Source organism: Metopolophium dirhodum, chromosome 5 (assembly GCF_019925205.1).
Source record: "Metopolophium dirhodum isolate CAU chromosome 5, ASM1992520v1, whole genome shotgun sequence".
NCBI classification, from domain to species: domain Eukaryota; kingdom Metazoa; phylum Arthropoda; class Insecta; order Hemiptera; family Aphididae; genus Metopolophium; species Metopolophium dirhodum.
In genome coordinates this window covers 16,704,159-16,730,565 of record NC_083564.1, presented here as the reverse complement: position 1 = coordinate 16,730,565, position 26,407 = coordinate 16,704,159, and the positions used below count along the sequence as shown (strand labels likewise).

Here is a 26,407-nt window from a genome sequence, read left to right as displayed (position 1 = left end):
TCTACCAGACTTTATTAAGGATGCAAAACAACTCATCAAATACATAATAGAAAATAATTTACAAGAAATATATCCAAATGTTTATATAACAGTCAGAATTATGCTCACTATTCCTGTCAGTACAGCTTCAGCAGAGAGAAGTTTTTCGAAGCTTAAAATAATTAAAAATTACCTACGAAATACGATGACACAAGAAAGACTCTCAGCATTAGCAGTTTTGTCCATTGAAACGAAAATTGCAAATAATTTAAATTACGAAGATATACTTAAAACATTTAGTGAAGCAAAAAGCCGAAAAGTCCATTTCTTGTAAATAAAAAAAATGAAACTTCTAACAGTATTATTAATTTAAAAAAATATGTATTTAATTTTATAATTATGTTTAAATAAAATTATATTGACTACTTTGCAAATAAAAGGTTAATAATTAGAGTTTATTGTTTTAAAAAATTGTAAATCTTAATATTTATTAAATAACTATTGTTACCTACTTAAATGTTTATTAAAAAAATTTTAAAAAAGGGCCTCTTTAAGTCTACTTCGCCCACATATTAATTTTACCTCGCGCCGCCACTGACTGTACTGAGGACTGAGGCACTGATTCATATTCAACGCAGAGCCAAACCTATTAGAGTTATCGATTTGAAATTTTGAAGGTAGATTAATATTTTAATTTCACCGTGCACTCAGAAAGGATTTTTTTAAATTTTGATTTTAGGGGGTTAAAATCGGCAAAAAACAAAATTATATTTATAAATTGTATACCTAAATACAATTGCTGATATTGGTAGCATATAGAAGAAATAATTTGTAGAAATAGTATTTATTTATTATTGGTTGCCATTGGTTATTCGGGCAGATTAGGTACAAGCTTGCATCAAATCGAATTTTCAAACATTGCCGAACAAGGTGACTGAGTTGCACTTATTGCAGTGAATTACACTCAAAAGAAGTTGAACAATCATAATTTTTTTAAGAGTTGCCATTTTTATGAGCAACAACGTGCACGGGATCAGCTAGTCCATAATATATTAACAATGGGTAGACTAATTATGAAATTTGGTGACTACTGATTTATCAACGATTACTCCACCAAAAAAATTACTGTTACTTTCCGTCTTTTTTTCCATGGACCAGGTATTGGTGTTGGGGTTATATATTTCTATAGAATCCAACTGCTATTCTGACAGATTACTATTAAATCCAGACACAACATACAACAAACCATCTAATGTTAATACACCTAGATAAAAAATTAATTTTAATTCAATACAGTTAAAAGATTTTCTTAAAAAAAATATTGATTCTAATTACTACAACTGCTTCGATGCAAATGCATATCAGCAATATATGTCCAAACTCCAGAACTTGGTTTGTAAAATTCCACACTTTTAAGATATCCTGATTCATTTGTACCTCCAACAGCATACATTAAATCATCCATAACTCCCACACCAACATAACTGTGACATACTGACATTTCAGCAACTGGTGTCCATGTGTCAAGAATAGGATTATAACATTCAACAGATTTCAAATGTGAATCATCATAACATCCTCCTACCTATACACAATTGAATAATATAAAATGTAATAAGAACTTAAAACAAAATATGTGGTAAAATATTAATCTACCACATATAAAAGATCATTGAGTGCTCCGACACCCATATCATATCTTTTAGTAGCCATATTAGATATCATTCTCCATTCTTGATAATTCATATCGAAGACTACTGCACTATTCAAACATTCAAGAATACCACCTCTAGCGACTCTGCCAACCTAACATTTTATGTTATAATATATATTTAAAATATAAAATGAGTTGATTACATGTAACACTTACTACCTATAAAAGGTCGTCTATAACACCAAATCAGAAAGAATTTCTGTAGACTACATGTGAATTAAAGATACCAAACTGGAGAATTGTAACGATAAATCAAGCATTGAAACACATGAGTCATCTATAAAAAACACAATTTTTTGTTTAATTAAGGCTAGACCAAAACAAAAATCACCTTTCAAACTAAATTTTGTTAAAATTTGCCACAAATTAGTTGTTGGGTCATACCAGTGGATTTCTAATAAATCATTTTTAGAATCACGACTGAACCACAGAATAACCTGATAAGATTAAATAGATAACATTATTGCAAAGTTAAATTAATCAAAATAGAATCATACCTTTTGTCCAGACTTTCTATATAGGTGTATTTTGAATAGTTTGTGGAATAGTTATAAGCTGCTGTGTCTTAAGAGGACGCCACACCGAAAGCGAAACGTATACAATGACCGAGAGAACGCGCTGTTAGGTGTTTTCGCGATGCGCAAGCACGCGACATTTAAGCCGCGCCCACCACTCGTCGTCGGCGGCCGGCCGACGATTGTGCTCATTCAGAGCGGTGATTATTATATTCTCAACCTTCGTCTGTGGAGGATCGCGTAAATATAAAATGCATGGGTACACGTTACACGTACATTATGCCGCATTGCCGCCGTAATATTTTTAATAATCGCGCGTACTTACGCGACCTGTATTTATTGCATTTTTAGATACTTACTCAATAATAAATATATACAATATACTAATACAGTAAATAATATCTAATTTATAACAGTAACCTTTTTAGTAAGTAAATAAGGTAATATTTAATTGAATATATTATTTTACGTTATACTGCTACCACATAGGTATACTTTTTAAACGACAGTTTTTGGGGATTTTTTTAAACATAATACAGTAGCACTTATCAAAGCTATCTATTATTATTTATAAGATCCTAAGTTTTTACAAAGATACGATTCAGATATGAATTTGATAATAAAGAAAATAATATTTACTGTTTAGTTTTTTCTACCATATTATTTATCCAAAACTCTTCATCAAATTGTATTTGTTGGATTTTTGTCCAATTTGTAGTGTGAATTATAAAATAGCATAACTTTTATTGCGTTATAAGTATTTAAATTATTTAAAACAAAATACAAATTTTAGCATTTGGTAAAAGTTTTAAGCTTCTACAACTAGTATAGGTACTTACCTATTATTTTAATTATAACAAAATTCAAAATTGTATTTTTGATTTCGTGAAAATAAAACTTCAGCCATTCGTAACATTTTTAAATGGTATTATCCTCGTATTTTTTAGTAATTATTGTAAACAGAATTTATGGACAATCTTCTTGTACCTATTCAATTTTCAAATCTTAGCTATAGATATGAACTTTTTCCTACATTTTTACTACAAAATAATTTCCAAATATTCGTGAATTTGAACCTTCCCAATGTACCAACGATATTCACTTTCCCATCAAACAAGATACTGAAGTCGAAAATCGAAGCATTATTTCGACTACTTATCATGTACCTATCGTGTTATCGTTATGCCGCATAAATGTACGTGTCCGCACGCCGTATTCACGAGAGAGGCACATTATTATGCTACCGACGGTTGTTTTTGTAACATAAATTCAGTTTATTATGAGAATGTGATATTTTTAATGAGTAAATTAATATGTATAAAGATTTTAATTAGAAGGATACCTAATAATAGTATAGGTATTTACAATATAATGTATTATATTACATAGTATACTTAGTCTATTTAGGTATATAGGTACATTTATATACTATTTAAATTGTTAGTCACTTGTTTATTTTTTCTTTTATATAAGTGGGTTCTCTTATGTCTGATATAAGAAGTCTTTTCCCGTATAGCGGATCAACAATTTCTGGTAAAATACACTCTGTATAAAACCTAAAAAACATACATTCATAATTTATTCATTATACAAATATATTTAACTCGATAAAACTTTAAATTCCTTACAAATTCAACTTTTGGACCATTTTTTCTTCCCAAAATGTTTTATTGTAATAAATATGTTCTACACTTGTCCATTTTTTAGTATAAACAACAAAATAACAAACATTTCTACGTGTTATATGAAGTTGACCCATAACTTGATAATAGTATTGATGATCATTTTTTAACTTGAGTGTATTTTCTTGTGTTATATAACAATATGACAACTAAATAAAAAAAGGTTCATTCTTATAATACATATAAATATTAAATATATACATGATTATATATTATATATATATATATATAATAGTATTATAGTTAAAACACAGCTTACAAGTTTATTATTTACGGCATCAATACTGTTTTCGCTATCTTTTGCTGTGTATGGACATTTGATTTCTACAATAGCTTGATCTCCAACCAAACCATCTATAAACAAATAAATGAAAAATATTATTATATAATGTTATTCATTATTATTATTAATTAAATATAAATGTGTAATTTTTATCGGTACTAAATGAATAGGTACTAAATTAATTTATGACATAGACACATAGTCAATAACAAAAAATAACCTGGACTTGCTGCTAAGTATGGAAAAATAGTATCTATAACAAGACCACATAATTGAACATCAAGCTTAATGATTTCCTTCAGTTTTTGTCTAGCTTCATGTTCCATATTATGTCCATAAGTCATTTGTTTTGATGTAACTGGAGGCTTATAAAGTATACTATGGACTTTGGTCTTGCAGCTGGTGTTTGGTCGCATTTTGCAAATTTCACCAAACCGTGAAGCTGTCAACCTGATTTTTCGTTCTTGAAACCAATTGGGATTCAAGTTTTGGTCCCTCGTATCAATTTCTATTTGTTTTGTGTCAACTGTATGCAGATATTGAATAAATGTATTTTTCTTTTCCTGTAGTTCATCTTCGTCTATAGTATCCATAAGGGGTTCAGCTAACCCATAATGACTGTCAGGACCTTTTGATCGGGCACTAACCATTTTTTTCCTATACCTTTTTTGATTATTATTTAATATCCGTCGGTTTACAGTATTCAACCTTATACGATCGGTATTTTTTATAAACTTTTTACCTATTTTTCCTGAAATTGATGTGAAAATTAATAGCATATAGAGTATACTAGTATGTATCTATTTTTAATTACCTGGACTAAAATTCATAATTTTCTTATGTATTGTGCGTAAATATGTTCTGGAATTAAAGGAAATAATAGCTGCTTTTACCCGGGTCGAATAATTATTACTTTGCGAAAAATTAATTCTTTTTCCGCCCACGTATTTATTGATAATTGAGTTAAATTGTTCGCATATATTATTATCTAGATCTTCAATTAAACTGGAGCTATTATTTACTAAACGAGATGTAATTTTGTCTATTTCTAGTAAAATACCACATCGTAATGCTTCTGGTACCATGTTGATTTCACCTATTTTTGGCCCTTTACAAAAATAAGAATTACATTCTTGGTGTTGTCCAAATCTATGATAAGGTGCATTCTTCAAATCGTATTTAAGATCTGAAAACATTTTTATAACGTTAGTAAGATTAATTTTAAAAACGTACACAAAAATATTATATTATACAAATTACCTGCAATTTTCTGATTTTTTGATTTATCCAATATATTTTTTTGATAAGTTATTGCTTTAGTAACATCAGACCGAAATCTTAAAATATTAGTCACTATAAACTTCCGTATTGTTACTGGATACTCAGTTTTTGTAGCGAGCATTTTAAGTTTACTTATATAATTGCGCAGTAAGTGATTTCGACATTCGATTTTTTCTATCACGAATCTGGGGCCATATGGTAAAATCTCATTTAGACGTTTCACAACACTACTGTCTCCGTCACCTATTACAAAAATCATAAAATATTGTTTAAAATGTCAGTGTACTAACCAATATCTATTGTATAGAATCAAAAACGATTTCTGAGCGGAGACTGAGCTACTAGCCTATTTTGATTTAGTTTATAACAATTTGAACTTTAAACACTTATACACAAACTAGTAATAACAGTTATAAATAATTTTATAAAAACCCATACATCATTGTAAAACCAATAAATTGCTGAGCTCAGAGTTTAACAGCTTAGGAAAATAATTGTAATTCATTATTTGGTAAGTTAATATAACATATAATATTACCAATAAGCTTATTAAATTTGAGTCCATGCATTTCAATGCTTTTTGAAAAACCTTCCGTTATACCATCGGCCTCCATTGCAGTGGACGCTTGTTTCCAATTAAGAAAGCAATTATGTTTTGGAATTTCTTGGCTTATAGATTTCGATCTCTGGCACACTGCACAGTACCGATTTTTAATGCCGACAAATAAAACTTTACCAGTTTTGTACCCAATTATTGTAGCCTAAATAAACAATTTTAATTTTCGAATTTTGTATAATATATTATTCTTTAATATCATTGAACAAACTATGGTAATTATCTTACCGCTCCTGATAATGCATCGTATTTAGTTTTGTAGCTCCGTTTAGACCACTGGCCATCCGCAACAACAGTACACATTGGTGTACCATCAACGTCAGTATTTCCAAATTCTAAAGCTAATTGTCTCTCTTCGTTCCCAGCTATAATCATTTCATCCCATGCTGTATCCTGAACAGCATTTCCAACTTCTACGAGATATTTTGAAAAAGAAGTAGCTGAGAGGCAAGGTATTTCGAGCGAAGCCGAAAGTTCGTTTAATTGAGTAAATCCAATTCCTATTTATTAAATATTTTAGTAGAATTATTCAAATACTATGTACCATAGTACATGTATGTACTACTTGTCGAAAACTAAACAACAACAAAAAGGTGGGGTAAGTGGATGTACAGTAGGTTACTGGGAGTCACTGTATAATGGAAGGTATTAATTTTGAATTCAATGATATAATATAATATTTTTTTTTTTTTCTATAAATATCAATAAAATTTTATTTGTTGGTTAAAAAAGCTTGAAAATTTAATAGAAGGCTCCTGGGTTATTGTTTCAAAGGCAGATGAAAAAAATTAAAAATCCTTAGTCACAGTTTTTTTGTATACGCGTTTACATTTCTAATCTTGAAAAAATACGGAAAAATCGCGAAAATTTGCAATTTATTTTGAGTTAGAAATTCATAAAAAATTTTCTTTTTAAATCTAAGATTTGATAATCTAATACACGATTCCTCATAAGTTTGTCTACCTTTATCAAAAAAAAAATGTCTACAAGAAAGTCAAATTAAATTTTTATGAGCGTTTAAAATTTATATTTTTACAACATTTGATATTCACTCGATTTCTCGTGTAACGATTTTCTTATTTTGTTATAATTAAAAAACTAATGACTGTAGATACTTGAAAATTTCACCTAATATTTATATTAGCATTTTCTATACACGATAAAATTTTGAAAATAATTTGACCTTTTTTGAGCTGTTTACGGACATTGTCAGTTTTCAATTTTTTTAGTTCTTTTTCCTATAAATATCAATACAATTTTATTTGTTAGGTAAAAAAGCGTGAAAATGTAATGCAAGGCTCCTGATATAATGTTACAATAGCAGTTGAAAAATATTAAAAATACAAAGGCACAACTTTTTTTTATAAGCATTTAAAATTCAAATTTTGACAAAATTTATAAAATTTAAAATGTAATAATTATTTTGTAGTTAATAATTTATAAAATGTTCAACTTTTATAGCTAAGGATTGAAAATTTAAAACTAGGTTCCGCGTAGGTAGTTACTTATGTTACCAAATAATCTAAAAAATACATAAACACAGTTTATTTTTATAGTCATTTTAAGTTCAAATTTGGACGAAATTACAACTTAAAAAACCCTTGAATATTTTTTTTAGTTATTTTGTTGTGATTGTATAATATTATTCGTGGGTACTTGAAACTTCTAAAGTAAACTATTATATATCTATGATAGTATCACGGTTTGTTGTTGATGTATAACGCGTTATAAGTACCTAAGGAATATTGTGATTTGATTAATTTGGAATTTATTATAGGTGAATTATTTTTTTAATACCATAGATAAGTATATAATATGTCTTAAACCTAGACTGACATACGGTCTCCGCTCAGAATCGTTTCCTTATACAATGATATTATATCATTGAATTAAAATTTAATACCATCCATTATACAGTGACCCACGTCCTACTTGTAACCTACTGTACAGCAGAGCGACATCCACTTGACCAGCTTTTTTAATTACAGCGATAATAATGTAATATAATATTATGTAGATTAGATAAATTATGTTAGATAAAATTAAAACGTCAACTGAAAAATATTGATAAAATGATAAACTATTTAATATATACATCTAATATTATAAAATCGAAGAAATATGCCCTAAAACCAAAAAAAAACTCGAAATATTCTTAAATATGCAAAATAATTATAAAATTACTATAAGTCCTCAACCCTAGTAATAATATTTAAATAATTTACATTTTCTTTACATACCAATAGATAAACTTCCACTAACAACCGCTTTATTTATGGGTAAGTAATTATTTTCTGGTACATCTTTTTCCGTAGTAATTGAACTACTTTTACAACACATTTTACATTTAAATAAAAAAACTGATGTATATCCTCTTCTACATTCCGACTGAAATTGCATATCTATAAACGTACAGCCAAATGCTGAATCGTGAACTGTGTTTTTAATTTGATCGAATAAGTGAGATATGTCTACTATTCTTCTGCCTTCAAGAGCGCTACAAAGTAATTATATACGTTAATAATAGAAAAAAAAATATTAATTTGTTATTTATTATAAATAGTGATGATAGTGTACACAGTACACAACATAAATTAATATACTTAGAAATCACTGTATCAGCATCAGATGACGAATCTACACATAATTGATGATTTTCGACATCAGTCACATTACATAAAGGTACACCGAACACTAAGCTACTTCCTGCTTCTGTATCTAACGAAGACGTTTTAGGGCAATGTGTCGTAGAATCAATTTTTGGCGTACTAGTTAGCATAGGTTCTCTATAGATAAATAATAAAACGTAATGTTTTTTTATTTTTTTTAAATAAAAATACACGTAGTTAATCCATTTTAACTTGCATAAACGATGGTGAAGATTCTATTTCATCAGTTCCTAATAAATGAATATTCGACGGTGTGCTAGGTTCCGCTTCCCTATTTAAAATATACCTACGTATTTCAACTGTACTAAAATATGATAATTAAATTATACTTACCATGTCACTGTTTTTTTCTTAAAGTTATTAAGTCTAACTAAATTTTTTTTATTTATACTTGGACATCTTGAAGGTGCTAGCCGCTTCTTTTTGTCATTCCGACGGTCATCCATTTTTTAAATTCACCAAAATCAAATAAGTAATAACTAATTTTAGGTATAACCAATAAACGCTGGTGACAGATTGAAAGTTGAAACTAAACTGATCAGTGATTACTATTTACTAAAGTCTGGATAAAGACATAGTGTTCCCCCCGGTCCCAGCAGTCTAACAAAACTATTTTGATTCAAAAATATTTAAATATATACCTATATTTATAATTTATATATATTAGTAGTAGACGATTCATAGAATTCGTCGTATATACGACCGATATGACTGTATAGTTTTTATAACTCTTGAAAATACAATAATTGTATTATTGTCGACGTAGTGGGTATACGACATACGTATTTTCATAATTGCAAGTAAGCCACCGCGCGTGTAGAATATACACAAAGGAGTTCAAAAACAAATTATAATATTAAATAATTACATTATTATTATTGCTCGACCCGATACGGGATCGTAGAGCCGACGTTATCGCTAATTTATATTTCGGCAGTGCTATTTTTATCAGTACCACAGCAGACGGAACCGACTGGTTGTGTCGTAGAGTGGGACGGGACAGCGCCGCCGCCGTTAGAATTAACTGCAATGAAACAGCCGCTAGGTGCGCCAGTAGACGGTGCAATCTGTGCATAGAACTAAACATTTTTTTCGGAAACCCTTCTACGTATTTCAAATGCTACGAAGTCTTCAACGATCGTAGACTCATAAAAAATATACTCTTAGAAAGGCCATAATTTTTACTATGTTTTGTTGGAAACCGATTTCTGAAAATTGTATTAACAAGCAAGCATTACGGCATAACAAAAGATCGTTTTATAAAAACTAATTGGCTTATATTTTAGAAAATAAATTACATTTCAAATATCTGATTCCAACAAAACATAGTAAAAACTATCACCTTTCAAACAGTGTATTACTTATGGGTCTACGACCATTATTGACTTCGTAGCATTTGAAATACGAATGCATTATTTTTGATGCAGAAAGACGGGTGTGGCGTCCTCTTAAGTGCATGCAATTGATAAGATTCTATTATATAATCTTTACCTAAAAATATTGTAATGATATGCTCACACACCATTATAATAAACTAAAATTGTACAGAATAATAAACAACGGCCAGACTGTCGTTTGTAGAAATCGGTAGCATCAAATAAAACCATTAACAACGGCAATTAAGATATTGTCACGCACTTATAACAGTATTACGTAGGATGTATGTGACTTTATTTTATGCTGACGCCAAAGAATAATCTAGTTCCCAGGCTCACGATAACTTTTTGATAAAGCTGCCTACCACTCTCTGATCAGCATCCTCGCGTCGTCCCTTAAACCAGTGCATGAGCACCAACCACCAGAGTAACAACCTCTCAAGTCCCAAAAAACCGATTTCAACGAGCGACAACTGGACTCCTTATGTGAGCAATAATCAGTGCGTTATTTAATTCAATTTGTGTATTTGAAGTATTACTTTGTTTTATCTAAAACCTAAAACTCCTACAATATTATCTACAAACAACTACGAATCAGGTAAGGCATATAATATAATATTTTATGTTGATTGCAGTTAATACATTCGATGTGCTTTTTTCCATAAAATTATATTGTACGGTGTATTTGATCTAATTCTCGAATACACGAACTCGAGAGCCCTCCGAACACCTGGAAGAAGGTAATAGCGTAATTTTACTACTCTAACTTAGTAACTTTTACTATTTTAATATAACTATCGACAGGAGTCGTATTTATATTTTATCTTATTTCTACGTTATTACAATATTATAATTAGATATATAAGATTAAATTTATAATAAACCCATATTTATGGAAAAAAAACATACATTTAGGACTGTTTTTAAGAAGAAGTTCTACAACAATATTTGTTGATAAGTAGTCTAAGGACGCTTATGGCAAACGTACATGTTCCATTAATTTAGGCAAACTATCATATTATATAACATTTAATTTATGTTTTGACCATTTGATAACACATTCATATACCTAAAACAAATAAATACAATTAAATTCAAATTAAGTTATATGACTTTTACAAAGTGAAAAAGATTTTATCTAGAACAATCAAAATTTATTTTTACAAAATTCGAAACATTTTTTCTAGACTATAATAATCTCAAAAACTCAAAATATTTCGAAAATGTTACCATGTAAGTAAAGTGCTATTATAAAATAATATTCGTTTTTGAGTTTCACAAAAAAAATTAAATAGATTTTTTCAAAAATTGTGTCGCAAAATAACCACTTTATTTTTATTTTTTCTTACGCTTTCTAAAATTATTGGGAATTTTCAACTTAAACATCTCAAAAGTACCAATTAGATTTCTATCAGAAAGGATGCTGATGTCAAATCATTTTTAGAACCCCAAACCTGTCATCAAGACAGACAAAAAAAAAACTTAAGTATAGTATATAAACTATAGTTTTTAAATACTTTCTAGTTTTTTTATAGTAAATAAAACCATTATATTGAATTTTGTATAATTTAGTTTACACAGCAATACAACGTGATTCATGAACTCAATAATTTTACTTAATTATAATTTATAATATGTATACAATAACAAGATATATTAAATTTTAAATCATACCATCGTCTTAAGAACATAAATATACTAAGAATAATAGAAAAAAAATTCTAAAATACTATTGTAAGTCATTTAAGTCATTGTGTAAATCAAACTACTTTTACATGTAAAACATGGGTGGCTGCTCACTTGTTGGCTCTTTGACGTCACAAGGCTATTCGTGAACTTTCATTGTTGAAAAATCATTATTTTAATTTCAAATTTTAACAAAAGTTTTTCATTATTTGGACTACTATAATACACCAATAAACTTAAAATCAAAAAATGTAGTCTTGTTATATCCTTTAAAATGAAGTTAAATGACATCAGGCAGCTTAATCTTTTTTTGCCAAGTCTTGTTTATATTATTTATTTATTATACCACTCAAAAATAGATATTTCACTGTTCAAAATTTGATGATAACTTAACCAATACCATTATTTTGACCTGGTATATTAAACAGCTATTTAAATGCTCTTTGTATAATAAGACAAAAAAGAATTTTTTTTTAAGGTTTTAAATCAATTTTAAATATAATATATTGATAACATCCTATTGTAATTTTTTTTAAATTACAATATAGTTAAGAGGACGCTACACAGACATTTGTTGTCTCCGTCTTACAAGTAGCATAAGTATTAGTATACAAACATAGCACATTTTAGCTCAGCAGATCCGTTTAGTTTCGTTAGTTTAAAAATTAAAGTGGAATGTCCTCTTATAAAATATAAAGGTAAAATTATGATCTATTCTCTGTTCAAAATAAGACAATGACCCGGCGGCCGAGTTGTACGCATGAGCGTGGCTTTGTTCCGTGGCAGCGCCTGATGCGTCGCTGTAATGGAGACGGCGTCTGACTGTCGCGGACAAAAACTGGTCGCTACCAGGTCATCATATTATTTTGAACAGAGTATAGGGAGTCTCATAGGCTTTTTGTTTTAGTTTAATTTTAAAGTGAGTTATGAGTTATTTAAATTTAAAATATAATAAAACCTAATATACCCTAGATAATAATCTTACCTTTAAATTTTATAAGAGGTCAATTCACTCTAGCTTTTAAACTAACGGAACTAAACGTGATCTGCTGAGCGTAAAATTTGCTATGTTATGCACTAGGAAGACGGAGACAGCAAGTGTCTGTGTAGCGTCCTCTTAATAAATAATAATTGTTATTGGTGGTTTAATTTTATTTAGTTTTATAATTTGTTATTCAGTTATCTATTGTAGGTTATTGTAAGAAATAAAAATATTATAGGTATGATATACATTGTGGTTAATAGAGATTTAATACACAATCTTTAAGGATGAAAGAATGTACATAGATTGTTTTTTTTTTTTAATTGTGTGATTTCAAGTCTCTATTTATTATTTATGGTGTTCAGTTTATCATATTTTCTAACATGGTACAAGTGTACAACCACCAATACATATATTTCTTGTAAAACACGAGATAAAAATATCCAACCCACCACTGAACAGGTTTATATAATATGTAAGTAAATTGATATACCATTGAATATAATAAAGTACTATACACAATATACTATTATGAATTTTAGTTTACTTACTTTTTCTTCAGATGGGGCATTAAGAACATTACTGGAAATAAGCTAAATCACTTCTTCAGTAGATAAAGATAGAAATTCTTTACCTTTAACCACATTTCTGAAAATAATAACCATTAATTTTAATATACTATTAATTATACAAATTAATAACAAAACTAGATAATCAAATTAAATTTATCATACAGAAACTTTCTTCTAATGTATGCTTCAGAACTTGACAATTCTAAACAGTTATGTAAGTCAGCAAATGCTTTAATACCAAGACAATTTTGAGGATCTAGTTGTGTTTGTAAAAACTCAATACACACACTTTTTATAAAGCCTAACTGAAAGAGATTTGCTACTGGTAACAAAACCTTGAAAATACAACAATGCATTTCAATGATATTGATGAATGTCTACCACAAATCAAATATTTGTTATTACCTGTACATTTTCTTTGCTTATCATGATTTGGCCAGTGTAAATATAATGTACCAACAGTTGTAAAACGGTTGAATCTAACTCTTTTATATTAACGACATCTTTTTTTCTTTCATTAAAATTAGTGAACATTGCCAGGAAATATTGACTGGCAGACATTAATACAACCCTATGTCCAAGTATTGTTGTACCATCACCTATTTTCAATGTAATATCACACAAAACTTCATTTCTAAAAGAAATATTTGTTATTAATATTTATTCTACTAACATTGAATGTGCCACAGGTCACAACATACGTGCGTAAAGATTGTAGGACTTCAAATACTTTAATAATGTGAGAGCAATTTGTATAGTTTGTTGATTCACATTCGCTGGATTTCGAAACACCCATTTGATAATAAGATAAACTGTGTACGCCGTACGGCATCCGCCATTTCATCGATATTTATTTTGAAATATTATAAAAAAAGGAAGTGGCTATTTCCGCGTCCGACACGTATTTACCTATTTTCGCGTCCTATGCTGTGATTGGTCCAAATATTGATAATATCTTATCATTACCGAATATCGAAAATTCAAATTTTAACTTATTTTTAATTAAAACATAATTTGGTGATAATAAATAATTAACTCAGAAATGTTTCAGTATTATCTAGTATAAATACTAGTATTTATAATAAATGGTATTAATGTATTATATTAGTATATATACTATATTACAAATAATGTAAATCAGTCGTTCTTATATTATTATTAATATTTAAAAGCAAAAAGTATAAAATTCTAAAAATGTGAATAATTGTATATATTATAATATATTTTATTGTGTGAAATTAATAGTTATAAAATTAAATTTGAACTTTGAAATGAGGAATGCGCGCATTTTATATCACCGCAAGTTAAGTGATAATTATGATAATTATGCGACGAGTACTGAAACGCATGCGCAATAGAAATCAGTTCCCTGACCCTAATCAACGGATTAATCCCTGATCCAGTCTTTTAAATTTTAATCCGTGCCCTATCCCTTGCGAGTTAGACCTCGACCTAACCTAAATGATTTCTTCAACACGTCGTTTATAAATACGCAGGTGTGTGGATTGTACAGAGTACAGACCAATAGTATGTATTCCACGGTCCACGGTTAAGGTCGTGTTTACGCGTGCTCTTGTGTACAGCCTAGGATTGTTATCATCAGATAGATTTTATTCGTGGGGATATCACATAGAGTAATAATATCACTACTGAGATAGATAACGTTGTGCTCCAATAATAATTATTAACTCCTAATCTGTATCTATGTGCGACAAGTTGACGCCGACATTCGACAATCACTTTTCGATTTTCATATTTGATTTGTCTTTTTGTTTGCGTTTGATCTTTTAAAATTTCAGACGCACAAATTGTTGTGTCTTACTACTGTCACTAAGTATAAATCAATAGTTCTTTAATTGAAATAGTTTTCTACAATGTTTTCGGGTGGCTGTAAATGTTGTTTGTCGAATTGCACCAGTATTACCTTTGCTAAAAAACAAATTCAAACCAAGTTTCATCGATTTCCCAAAGATCATGTAAGGTAAGAAATACCAAATAGGTACCTTTCTATTGTCCATATGCTATATGCATAGTAAATTGATGTGTCATATAAGCCATAGTTTAACATTAATATGTCTTAAATAACACATTTCACATACTTAACTATGCATATGGGTATATCTCTTCCATAGACAAAAAAAAATAAATCCAATAAATCCCCTTTTATGTGTCTTTTGTACTAGGAGTGTTTAGAACAACAATTTATTTAAATGTACTATTACCAGGGTTGGGATTTTATATAACATTTTCAAATTTCATATTTCATAAGTTATGAAATAACATTCAACATGTTTAATAATTGTCTAATTTTAAAGGCAAAAGACTGTAAGGAGTAAGGACCTGCATCGGGGGGGACGAGAGTGTCATCTCCCACCGTGGAACTAAAAAAAAAAATCATTAACCATTTTACGATAATATATATATTATATAATAACATCTATATTGTTATTTGCTTAGATCTTATCATACTATATCAAAATATTATAGAAAATTGACTGAATTTCGCAATTTTTAGAAAATATGCCTCTCCCCCTACCACAATAGAAAAAGCTGTGCATGCCACTGGGCTGACACATCATTTCGTATTAGATATTTGTTTTTAATTTTAAATTTATCTGCTGATTTTGATGGGCCCCTTTTCTGTCATTACGGCTTCGATTATTATCGAACGAGTGTTGAAAGCGTTATATATATACTATATTAATATAGCTGACTAGTGTCATTGTACCTACTATACTAGTTGTGTTTTTAGTTGAACTTGTTGTGATCATTCTTTGCTGTACCTTAACTTATGTTAACTTTCATTTAAAATTCCTGTTTTTTACATATTTTGTCGTTTTTTTAGCATATATTTATTGATATTTAAGGTAATATTAGAGCACATACCTTTGTAAATTAAATGTTATAAAATCTCTACTCTCCCCATTGAAAATTCCTGAGAACTTGCAACTTAATTATTGAATAATTATATGATAGTGACTATAATATATTGTATGTTGTTAATAAGCAACCTTTTCAAATGCTTTGATTTTTATTTTATATCATACATTACAATTAATAACTTTATTAGTACCTACCAACTATAATAGCTTAAATTAATCTAGGTGTGCCGTCTGGATTGAATATTGTAAACCAATCAATTTACCATCTATTGACCCTGATATTCTATGTAGAAATCACAGATTATGTTCACTTCATTTTGAAGATAAAATGTACACCAATTTAAAAAAAACTAGATTGTCATATCAAGCAATACCAACATTATTTAAAAGTAAGTTAGATATGTAAATAAAATATCTTCATTAGGTATTATTGTAAAAAAATATTTTGTTCTTTTAGATAACATTGTCGTTACAGAAGACCAAACATCACAACATGGTAAGATTCCATCTGAATGTTTTAATGAAAATATAATCCTAACTGAAAATGTTATAATTGACAGTCCACTGAGATGTTCAACTCCTGGTATGTTAATTTAAATAATTAGATTTTATTGTTCAATATGAGAATTAGTATTACTTAAATTATTAATTTATTATTTTAATATATTATAAATACATTATTAGTGTCATTTACTCATAACTCATCGACATGTTCAACTTCTACATCAATAGACACATATTCCATAAGTATTCAAACTCCAAACTCATTAACTGGCAAAACTTCTAGGAAACGCGTACGTCAAGGAGGACTCTCCAATGCTATGGGCTCAATTAAGGAACTAGAACAACAATTAGAACACACTACCACTATTAAATATTGTATGAAAATGTGTGAACAATATTTATCGCCATCAGTCAACCTTCTGGTTAAAAATAATATTATAAATAAAGAAAAGTTAAAAAGTAGACAACGCTATTCTAAAAAATTTGCTTTAACAATATATTTTCTTGGCCCTGATGTATTTAATTTTCTTCAAAAATTTTTTTTCTCTTCCTTCTATTTGCACTTTAAAAAGATTAACTTCGCAATATGATTTAAAACATGGCTTAAATGATTTTCTATTTAACTTTTTAGAGTTTAAAATGAGTAATTTTCATGCTGATGCTTTGGACTGCTTTTTATGTGCTGATGAAATATTGTTAAAACCAAATTTATATTATAATATTACTAAAGATGAGATAATAGGTTTTAACCAATCAAACTCTTTTAGAACATATGAACCTGCTAAATATGCTCTTGTCCTTATGATCAGAGGAATCAAATATAATTGGAAACAACTTATTGCCTATTATCTTTTTTCCAACAACTGTTCTGGTCCAGATCTTAATTTCATTATATTTTCAACAATTCGCCGATTAAGAAATATAAATCTTAATGTTAGATGCTTAGTTACAGATCAAGGGTCAAATTTCATTCGCTTTTCTAATGTTAATCATGTTTCTCCTAAGGAATCATTTTTTGAAGTTGATGGACAGCAAGTAATATATATATTTGATCCTCCTCACCTGCTTAAATCAACACGTAACATGTTTTTTAAAAATGTATTCAAAATAAATGAAGATTTAGTAGACAAAAAACATTTAGATCATTTTTACAACCATTTTAACAAACATAATCTCCCTTTGGCACATAAATTAACATATTTACATATTCATCCAGGTCCTTTTGATAAAACAAAAGTTCATTTAGCAGCTCAAGTCTTTAGTGCCACTGTTGCGGCTGGTATGTCAACAGCATTAAGTTTTGGATTATTACCAGTTGAATCTCAAAGAACAATATATTTTATTAATGACATGGACAAATTATTTGACATTTTTAATTCTAGAGAAATTCATAACGGTAACATTTTTAATAGTCCTTTTAATAATGCATCACCTCAGATAGATCATTTAATAAAAATGACTGAAATATTTATAAACTTAAAAGTTATAGACAAAAAGAATAATACTGATGTTACTAAACGTACACATTTTATAAATGGTTGGTTAGTCTCTATTTCTGGACTAAAAATGCTTTGGAAATCTTTAAATCCTACCCAAAACAAAACATATAACATTTCTACTGGCCGCTTAAATCAAAATTATCTTGAGAATTTATTTAAAAATTTTAGTAAGCAATACAGTTCGAATCCTACTCCTATTCAATTAATTCAATCTTTTAAAAAAATATTTTGGCTTCAGTATTTTAAACATATCCCAGGAGCTAACTGTTTAAAAGACCTTGATCAAGTACTTACTCATATCAAAAAACAACCAACAACTAATAAAATGACTAAATTATTTGCTTCTGAAGAACAAAATCGCCTTTTTAATTTCAAATCAATAAAAACTGGTACTGTTGACTACAGAAAATTAAATATTCCTGAGAGAAATGCATACACACTTGTATCTGGATATATTATGAAGAAATGTATGGAGAAACATTTATGCCCGGTTTGTGTAGACTATGCAAATCATCAAAAAACATTAGATCAGTCCTTTCTCTTAGCTTTCTTTAAAATTTATTCTGCAAATGATTCTTCCAATTTTAGTAAACAATTAATGCCTAATGATGAGTTCTATAATTATATTATTCAATTAGAAGAAGCTTTTATTGACAATTTCCCTTCTATTGCAATTTATGATAATATCGGGTCCACTTTAAAAGATTTACTTTGTAATATACGTTTCAATCATCCTTGTGTATTATTTAACAAACAATTTTTAATCGATTTATTTATACGCTTTAGAATTTTTACTACAATTAAATTTTTAAATAGGTCTATGTTGTCTGAAACAAAACGAAAAAATAGAAAACTATCTAGTTTAAAACATTTGTAAATAGGTAATTAGTAATATTTAATTAGATTTTATTATGATATTGAATTCTTAATCAAAGTATTAAACACAATATTGACATTTTTAAATTATTTTTTAAGTACTTGAAGATTGTTATTACTTATTAGGTACAAAATAAATTTATCTATACTATGATATTTGTATCGATAAGTTGTACAATGATATAAAGAAATTGCTTGTACATTTAAGAAATGTAAAATGAGCATAACTCCCATCATAATTAAAATGTAAAAAAACATGAGATTCGCTAGATAATATTCTTATTTAAAAATTTGATAATATGACAATTCACTCTAATATTAAACATAATAATTGGAGTTCAATGGATTATTCAGAATGAACATGTTGTTATGTTACCCATGTGTTTGTAAAATGGGTGACAAGTGATAATGCATGCCATAGTAGCGTCCTCTTAGCAATATCATGACAAATACCTTGATCCTTGATATAGGCTCACCGACTCCATGTAGAATCGTATTATGTATACGATGGTCAATGACATGTCATAGAATTAAAATTGAACCCATCCATTACAATTTACAGCAGTACGGTACCCACTTATCCTGAACATTTTTTCAATACCTTTCTATCTACAGTCTACATTAGTCACTAGGTACTAGGTAGGTACAGGCTGACTATATTTTGCACCAAAATTGTCACAAAGTAATATACCTATTCAGTTATACAAGTGTAATTTGCACCATCATTTTTGAAATGCGTTTGTAACTTGCACCAAAATTCAAATTGGTTATTCGTTCGATAAAACGTAAACGTTTCGAATCTTAGTAGCAGTGGCGTATTTACGGGGGGTTCCGGACCCCCCCCCCCCCTCCCATTGACTCGTGTCTCGTACATGTTAAATGGGAACAAATTCACTTTAGCTACCTAGCACATTTTTGGAATTTTTTTTCGAAATATACGTATTTCAATGAATTAAAAACGATGGTGCAAAAAAAAAATTCCAAAAATGTGCTTGGTAGCTAGAATGAATTTATGCCGTTAAATGTTGTGTTTTTACATATTAACATGAAAAACAAATTTTATCAAACGATAGGTACGAAGGATTTTGTAAAAAAATTTCGAAGCTCCAGTTATCAACATTTTCAATTAATATCGTTAAATTTTTTTGTTATCAGTTTGGTACCGAAAATTGTTGAAAAATACCGAGTTCATTTTTTAATTAAAATATTTTGTAGTTTTGTACATTGTCAGTATCTACAGCCACTCCAGAGAGAAAGGTTGAAAAGTTATCTAGGATCAACAATGAATGAAGTAGATAATGTATTTTGGGAAATATTTTTATAAAAGTTATAAGTTATAACATAACTATATTAATATTATATTCTGAGCGGAGCGATGAAGCAAGTGGTTATACAATTTTTTTTTTTCATCCTGTATACAAAATTTCTACCAGAAGGAGTGCTTCGATTTAAATATATAATATCTTATCTTTTAGTAAATTGGATCAAGATGGTACTTTAAGGAGGTCATTAATTGTTTTTCTCAATAGTTATATAATGCCACGGGAAAAACCACCGACAAATTATAAAAAAACGCTAAAAATGGGATTTTAATTTCTAACAATTTGTATATCACCATAGAAACAAATAAAAAAATAAATAATATATGTCAATACTAATTCAACTTACAGGCTATAATAAATAATAACAATCTAAAATATCCATACTGACAAAGCGTCTCCGCTCAGAATCGTTTTTTTTTATACAATGATATTAGGTATATCATTGAATTCAAGTTTAATACAGTCCATTATACATTGATCCACTTGTAACCTACTGTACAGCAGAGCGACATCCACTTTCCGTTTTTTTAAATTTGTTTTGTACATAATATTATTATTTAATAATTAAAAACTCAAACATTTTAAATCGTTTTATAAAGAGTAATTGGGTGGTGTGAGGGCTTTGCCCCCCGTGGCTCTGTTTTCTGAAAATTATCTAGACCCTCCCCAGGACAAATTCCTAAATACGCCACTGGTTGGTAATTGCCTATAAGATATTGATGAGATATAAAAGTAACTATAATAACAATATTAAGATAATATATTAATATGAATAATATATTTAAGTAATATTATTATAATAAATAATTAAATAAATGCATTATTTTTTTCAACAATTAATAAATGTAAGGACCCGATTACAACAAATCGCGGTAAAAAAAGTCCGGTATATTATATTATATACATAACAATATTTAAAAAAATTTATTAAAAAAATTCAATGATTATGATTTTGTAGATATACCTACCTACTAAGTATTATTATGCTTTATAAAAAAATCGAAATAATTATTACATACAAATAAAATATTCATAATATTATATCATAATAAATTCTAAATTAAATTGAGTAACTATATTAACTATCGTCGTATAAAATATAATATTTAAAAAAAAAATTAATTTCGTCAGGTAAATAATTTAGTCACAATTTATATTAATACTAATTGGAAATTTGATTGTACATCACATGGTGATATGGTATTTTTCCCTTTACCTAATTATATGTAGGTACCGGACTTTTTCACCGTTGACTTTTATACCTCATACTTTTTATCCACGAACTTTTTGGTAGTATACCTACCGATTACGACTGATCGGACATTAAACTGTAATGATAGCTACTCTTCATAATTAGATTATTCAAAAAAGAGCGTCATCATCATAACCTTTAACATTGGTATATATTATAATATTGTATATTTACAGTCACACAGATGTTTATATTATTATAGTATAAACATCTGTGGTCATATATTATAATACCCTTTTTTAAATAAACTGTTTCATCGACTCTAACGATACCCATCGGCCATCGGTCCGATCCACACAACAGCACTCTCCCTGCGTACGCCCTTGCCCCTTGGTGACAGCCATACGTGATAAGCTATATAATACCTATATAACTTCCATATGTCAACTGTTAGAACTATTGTAACTATCCTACCTTCAGGCCACTTGTGGTCAGACAGTAAATTGGCCTCTATTGCCAGCTATTGTAATCACGACACTTACATTTTTGACGAGAATTCAAAAACAGCCGTTACATACGGTAATAAAAATAACAAAAGACCCCCGATTATTCTATATAAATATAATACAGATGAAAACACACACTGGGTCCCAGGCACTAAATCTATAAATCCATCACTCAAGATACCGCACAATTATATTGAAGTAAACAACTTTACACCCTTAAAAAAAATAACTACAGAGATAAATAATAAATACCAAAATACCAAGAAACCCATTACCCATAACGAATTCAAAGGAAATATAAATGTATTATTATACTCTTTTAAATTGTTTCGTCGGCTCGGACGACACCCATCGACTATCGGTCCGATCCACACAACAGCACTCTCCCTGCGTACGCCCTTGCCCCTTAGTGACAGTCATACGTGATGAGCTATATAATATAATATGTTCAGTATAATATTTTTGTGTCTTAAATAATACATGTACTTTTTCAAATACCTCTAATAAATCAATTGTGTTCTTGATTAATATTAAATTATAAGTAAAACAATATTAAACCTGTTTCTTCTTCCTTCGTTCATCGACCAAGTCCCTAGCAAGTTCGACTGCAGACTTATTAGGGTAAGTTAATTTACTATATTATATAATTAAATCCTTATATATATACTTATGTGTGTGTACATAATACATAAATATACATATATATATATATATATAAGAAGGTAGTAATTTAGAGTGAGTACGCAATATATTTAAATAGTAAATCATATATAAGTAAATACTTATATTATATTGAGTACCTACACATCCTATTTTCACATTTCTACAAAACTTTACTTTAGAGATGATAATATATTGTATAATAATTATATCTGAGTTGATATTCACTCGTGTTCGTAATAATCATATTACCTAAAATAATATATAATTTTATGGTACCTTTTACACAGTGACGTAGTCAAGGAGGGGTGACGTGGGAGTCAGATCCCCCCTCCATTGACTTTTTATTACTTTAGTAAAAAGTTTTGAGAGGGTGGGGGATTTTCCAATTTTCCCCTCCCATTTTGCTATATCATTTTTTTTTTTTGATCCCTCCTTTCAGAAATCATGTATTCATGTCTACGCCACTGCTTTTACATACCTATCTACCACCTAACTATATGAAAGGATAAATAAGTTTTGAATTTTCGAGTGACGGTCGACGTAGAATATAGGTATTATGATATAGTATTGGACCTTCTTAACACAAATACCTATAATGTTATAAATGTATAATATTATGTTATTATGTTGTCCTATCTTCGACGAGATAACATTTAATATACAGTAGGTATAATAGGTATCTATACGCGTAAAGGATGGGGTATGCCACTTGACGTAACACGTAAGACAATCCATATTTCCGAAAACTCAAAACGTTTTTTAAATTATTTTTTTTACGTAATTTTAATCCTTTGTAAAACAACACTTTTGGAAGAAATTTATATTTTTAATGTTATAATTTTAAAGTGTTTTTTTTTTCAGTGTCTCACTAGCTCTTTACTCTATGGTGTATCTTCAATGCAGTAGATATACCAGCTGGTTTTTATTTTTTTGATAGCATTTACCAATAATTTTTAATAATTAAATGAAAAAAACAAAATCCTAATGTTCTCAAACTGATAACTTTAATTTTATTTATGTTATCCAAATAATAAAAACGCTACGACACAGATAAAGTTGTTCCCTATACGTTGTGGAATTTTGGTAATTCTACTATAAATACCGAGGGAGTGATTCTATACCACGCAAAACAGTTATTTGTTATGTTGTACATTTGTAAGACGGATACAACGTATGCGGGTATAGCGTCCTCTTAAAATGAACACGAGTATATTATGTATAATATAATATTATGCTATACATATAATACAAAATTATAAACATATTATAATAATTCAGGGCTTGCAAACGTTATACTAACGTTATATTTGACAAAAAATGATTGGAATTGTAAACGTTATTATAACGGAAAGCGATAACCAAAAATAATTAAATACCGCAAAACAAAACATAACGATTAACAAAATATAATATATATATCATTAAACAAAACATAACGCAAAATGTAATTTATAGAATATCATTAAACGAAATATAACGCAAAACGTAATTTATAGAATATCATCAAACAAAAATTAACGCACAACGAAATATTTTTAAATTTATTTATTTAAAAGGTCTATTGGTTTCATAAAAACATTTATTTTATGCAAACAATCTAGAAATTTAAGAATTGATTATATTATATTCCGTATCCGGGCCATTAGCAAAGCTGTCATTACCTACCCGCATTAGTTATTATTTTTATATGTAATAGGTATTATTGTATTAACACTATTTTAAATAACGGTAAACGCAAAACTTGTGTAACGATAAACGCAAGACTTGGATAACGTTTAAATTCTGTATAACGATAAGCGCAAAACTTGGATATCGTTTTAATTTTGAATAACGATAAACGCAAAACTTGGATAACATTTTAATTCTAAATAACGATAAACGCAAAAAATGTGTAACGTTTTAATTGTAAATAACATACAACGAAATTTTTTTTTCAAATGAAAGCCCTGTATAATATTATAATTTTGTACCTAAATAATAACCTAATAATATGATACTATTAGGTATGTACTAGTGTAATACTTTACTACGTAAGTATACCTACCTATGAAATATTATCCTTAGTAAATATGTTTACCTTTTCAAGCGGCACACATCTACCGGCTACCAAACATTTTAGTTAGTTCAAATGCAATATTAATAATATTATGCTATAGTGCTATACAGTCCAGAGTGCGTCCCTCTTCGCCGCCATTGTCTGGCCAACAAATACCGATTATCATAATATTCTATTATTTTGTAGAATACTGAGTAGGACATCACATTTATGGTTTCATGTAGCCACACAACGATATATTATGTCTTCTCTTTGTCCTGCCTCGTACATTGCCGCTGGACTATAGATGGCTGTGACGTGCCGTCGCTGGGAAGGGCATTTCGGCAGAAGAGAATTATAGGTAGGTACCTACTTAATATAATATATTGTCATTGTCTACTCCACCAGCGGTCCTTACCAGGGCGTGCACAAGAAAAATCTGATCAGCCGGGGGGTTACCGACTCCAAATGGCAAATACCATAGTTACCGACTATGTGGGAAAAATAATAATAATCAGATCAATAATAATGACGAGTTCTAAAATAACTTCATAGTATACATATTATGTTAATTTAGTCTAAAAACAAATCTATTAGATATCCGTATTTTATCATTATCATAATCATCAAATCAGGTACCTAAATGATTTGTTAAAATTACAGTAAAGGTAGAAAGTAAATAAAGAAAAGTAATAATTTCAATGAAATTCCACCAATTTCTTTAAAATGAATTCTCCGTTTAAATATCTAATTTTGTCAAAACTTGAATTTAAAATATCTATTAAAAAACCTGTGTTGATATTTAGTTTTATGATTTTATGGATACAGTATGAAGTACCTACTTATAAAAACCCTAAAAAATAATCAATCCTTAACAATAAAAAGCGTTTAAGTGGAAGTCGCTCTACTGTACAGTAGGTTACAAGTAAGTGACCGTAATGGCTGGTATTAAATTTGAAATATAATATAGATATAATAGAATAACATTTTATTGATATTTATAGAAAATTTTTGAATTTTACTTACCCAAAATTATATACTTACCAACTAGATTCACTTTCCTATCAAAAAAGTTGCTGTTGAGGAAATTCTAAGCATTTTTAGTGTCCCAAAAGGTAATGATGGACACAAAAATATATATAAAAAACATACATCATTGTAATATCAATAAATTGATCACTGCGCACAGGATCTAAAAATTTAAAATTTAATACATTTTTTTACTACAAAATAATTTTGCAAATTGTTGATGAATTTTTTCAAATTGTGAACATTAAATGATTATAAAAAACATAGTGGCCATGTATTTTTTATATTTTTGAACAAATATTATAGAAACTAACAAGGATTCTTGTATTCAATTTTCAACCTATTTGACACATTAAAGAATTTTTTACTAACAATAATTAAAAAATACATTTCCTTATGCCTATAAATTGCTTAAGAAGAGTAAAAATGTTTTTATAATTGTATGGTGATTAAAAAATACTAATTTAAATATTCGATGAAAAAAACATGCAACTACGATTATTTTTTTCAGGTACACCAAAAAACAAGATCAATTTTTTTAAAA

General features: G+C 28.5%; 1 protein-coding gene and 1 pseudogene across 1 annotated transcript; both read right to left on the bottom strand.

The window, feature by feature from the left end:
- Window positions 1-581: 581 nt before the first annotated feature.
- On the bottom strand, window positions 582-14,241 carry LOC132944262 (kelch-like protein 2; annotated as a pseudogene).
- On the bottom strand, window positions 3,505-6,623 carry LOC132944257 (uncharacterized). Its single transcript, XM_061013509.1, has 8 exons — window positions 6,299-6,623; window positions 5,993-6,215; window positions 5,434-5,697; window positions 4,988-5,359; window positions 4,394-4,924; window positions 4,150-4,244; window positions 3,837-4,039; window positions 3,505-3,764 (listed from the first exon to the last, which is right to left on the bottom strand). Exons 1-8 carry the CDS (start codon window positions 6,443-6,445, stop codon window positions 3,653-3,655), a joined length of 1,947 nt encoding a protein of 648 aa, XP_060869492.1. The 5' UTR covers window positions 6,446-6,623; the 3' UTR covers window positions 3,505-3,652.
- Window positions 14,242-26,407: the final 12,166 nt, after the last annotated feature.

Excerpts from the sequence above, each read along its gene's own strand:
- LOC132944257 (XM_061013509.1), bottom strand. The coding sequence starts at position 6,445 with ATGATTATAGCTGGGAACGAAGAGAGACAATTAGCTTTAGAATTTGGA. Across the intron at positions 5,698-5,992 it reads CAAATTTAATAAGCTTATTG|GTGACGGAGACAGTAGTGTT; the intron begins GTAATATTATAT and ends TTTTTGTAATAG. Across the intron at positions 4,925-4,987 it reads AATTATGAATTTTAGTCCAG|GAAAAATAGGTAAAAAGTTT; the intron begins GTAATTAAAAAT and ends CATCAATTTCAG.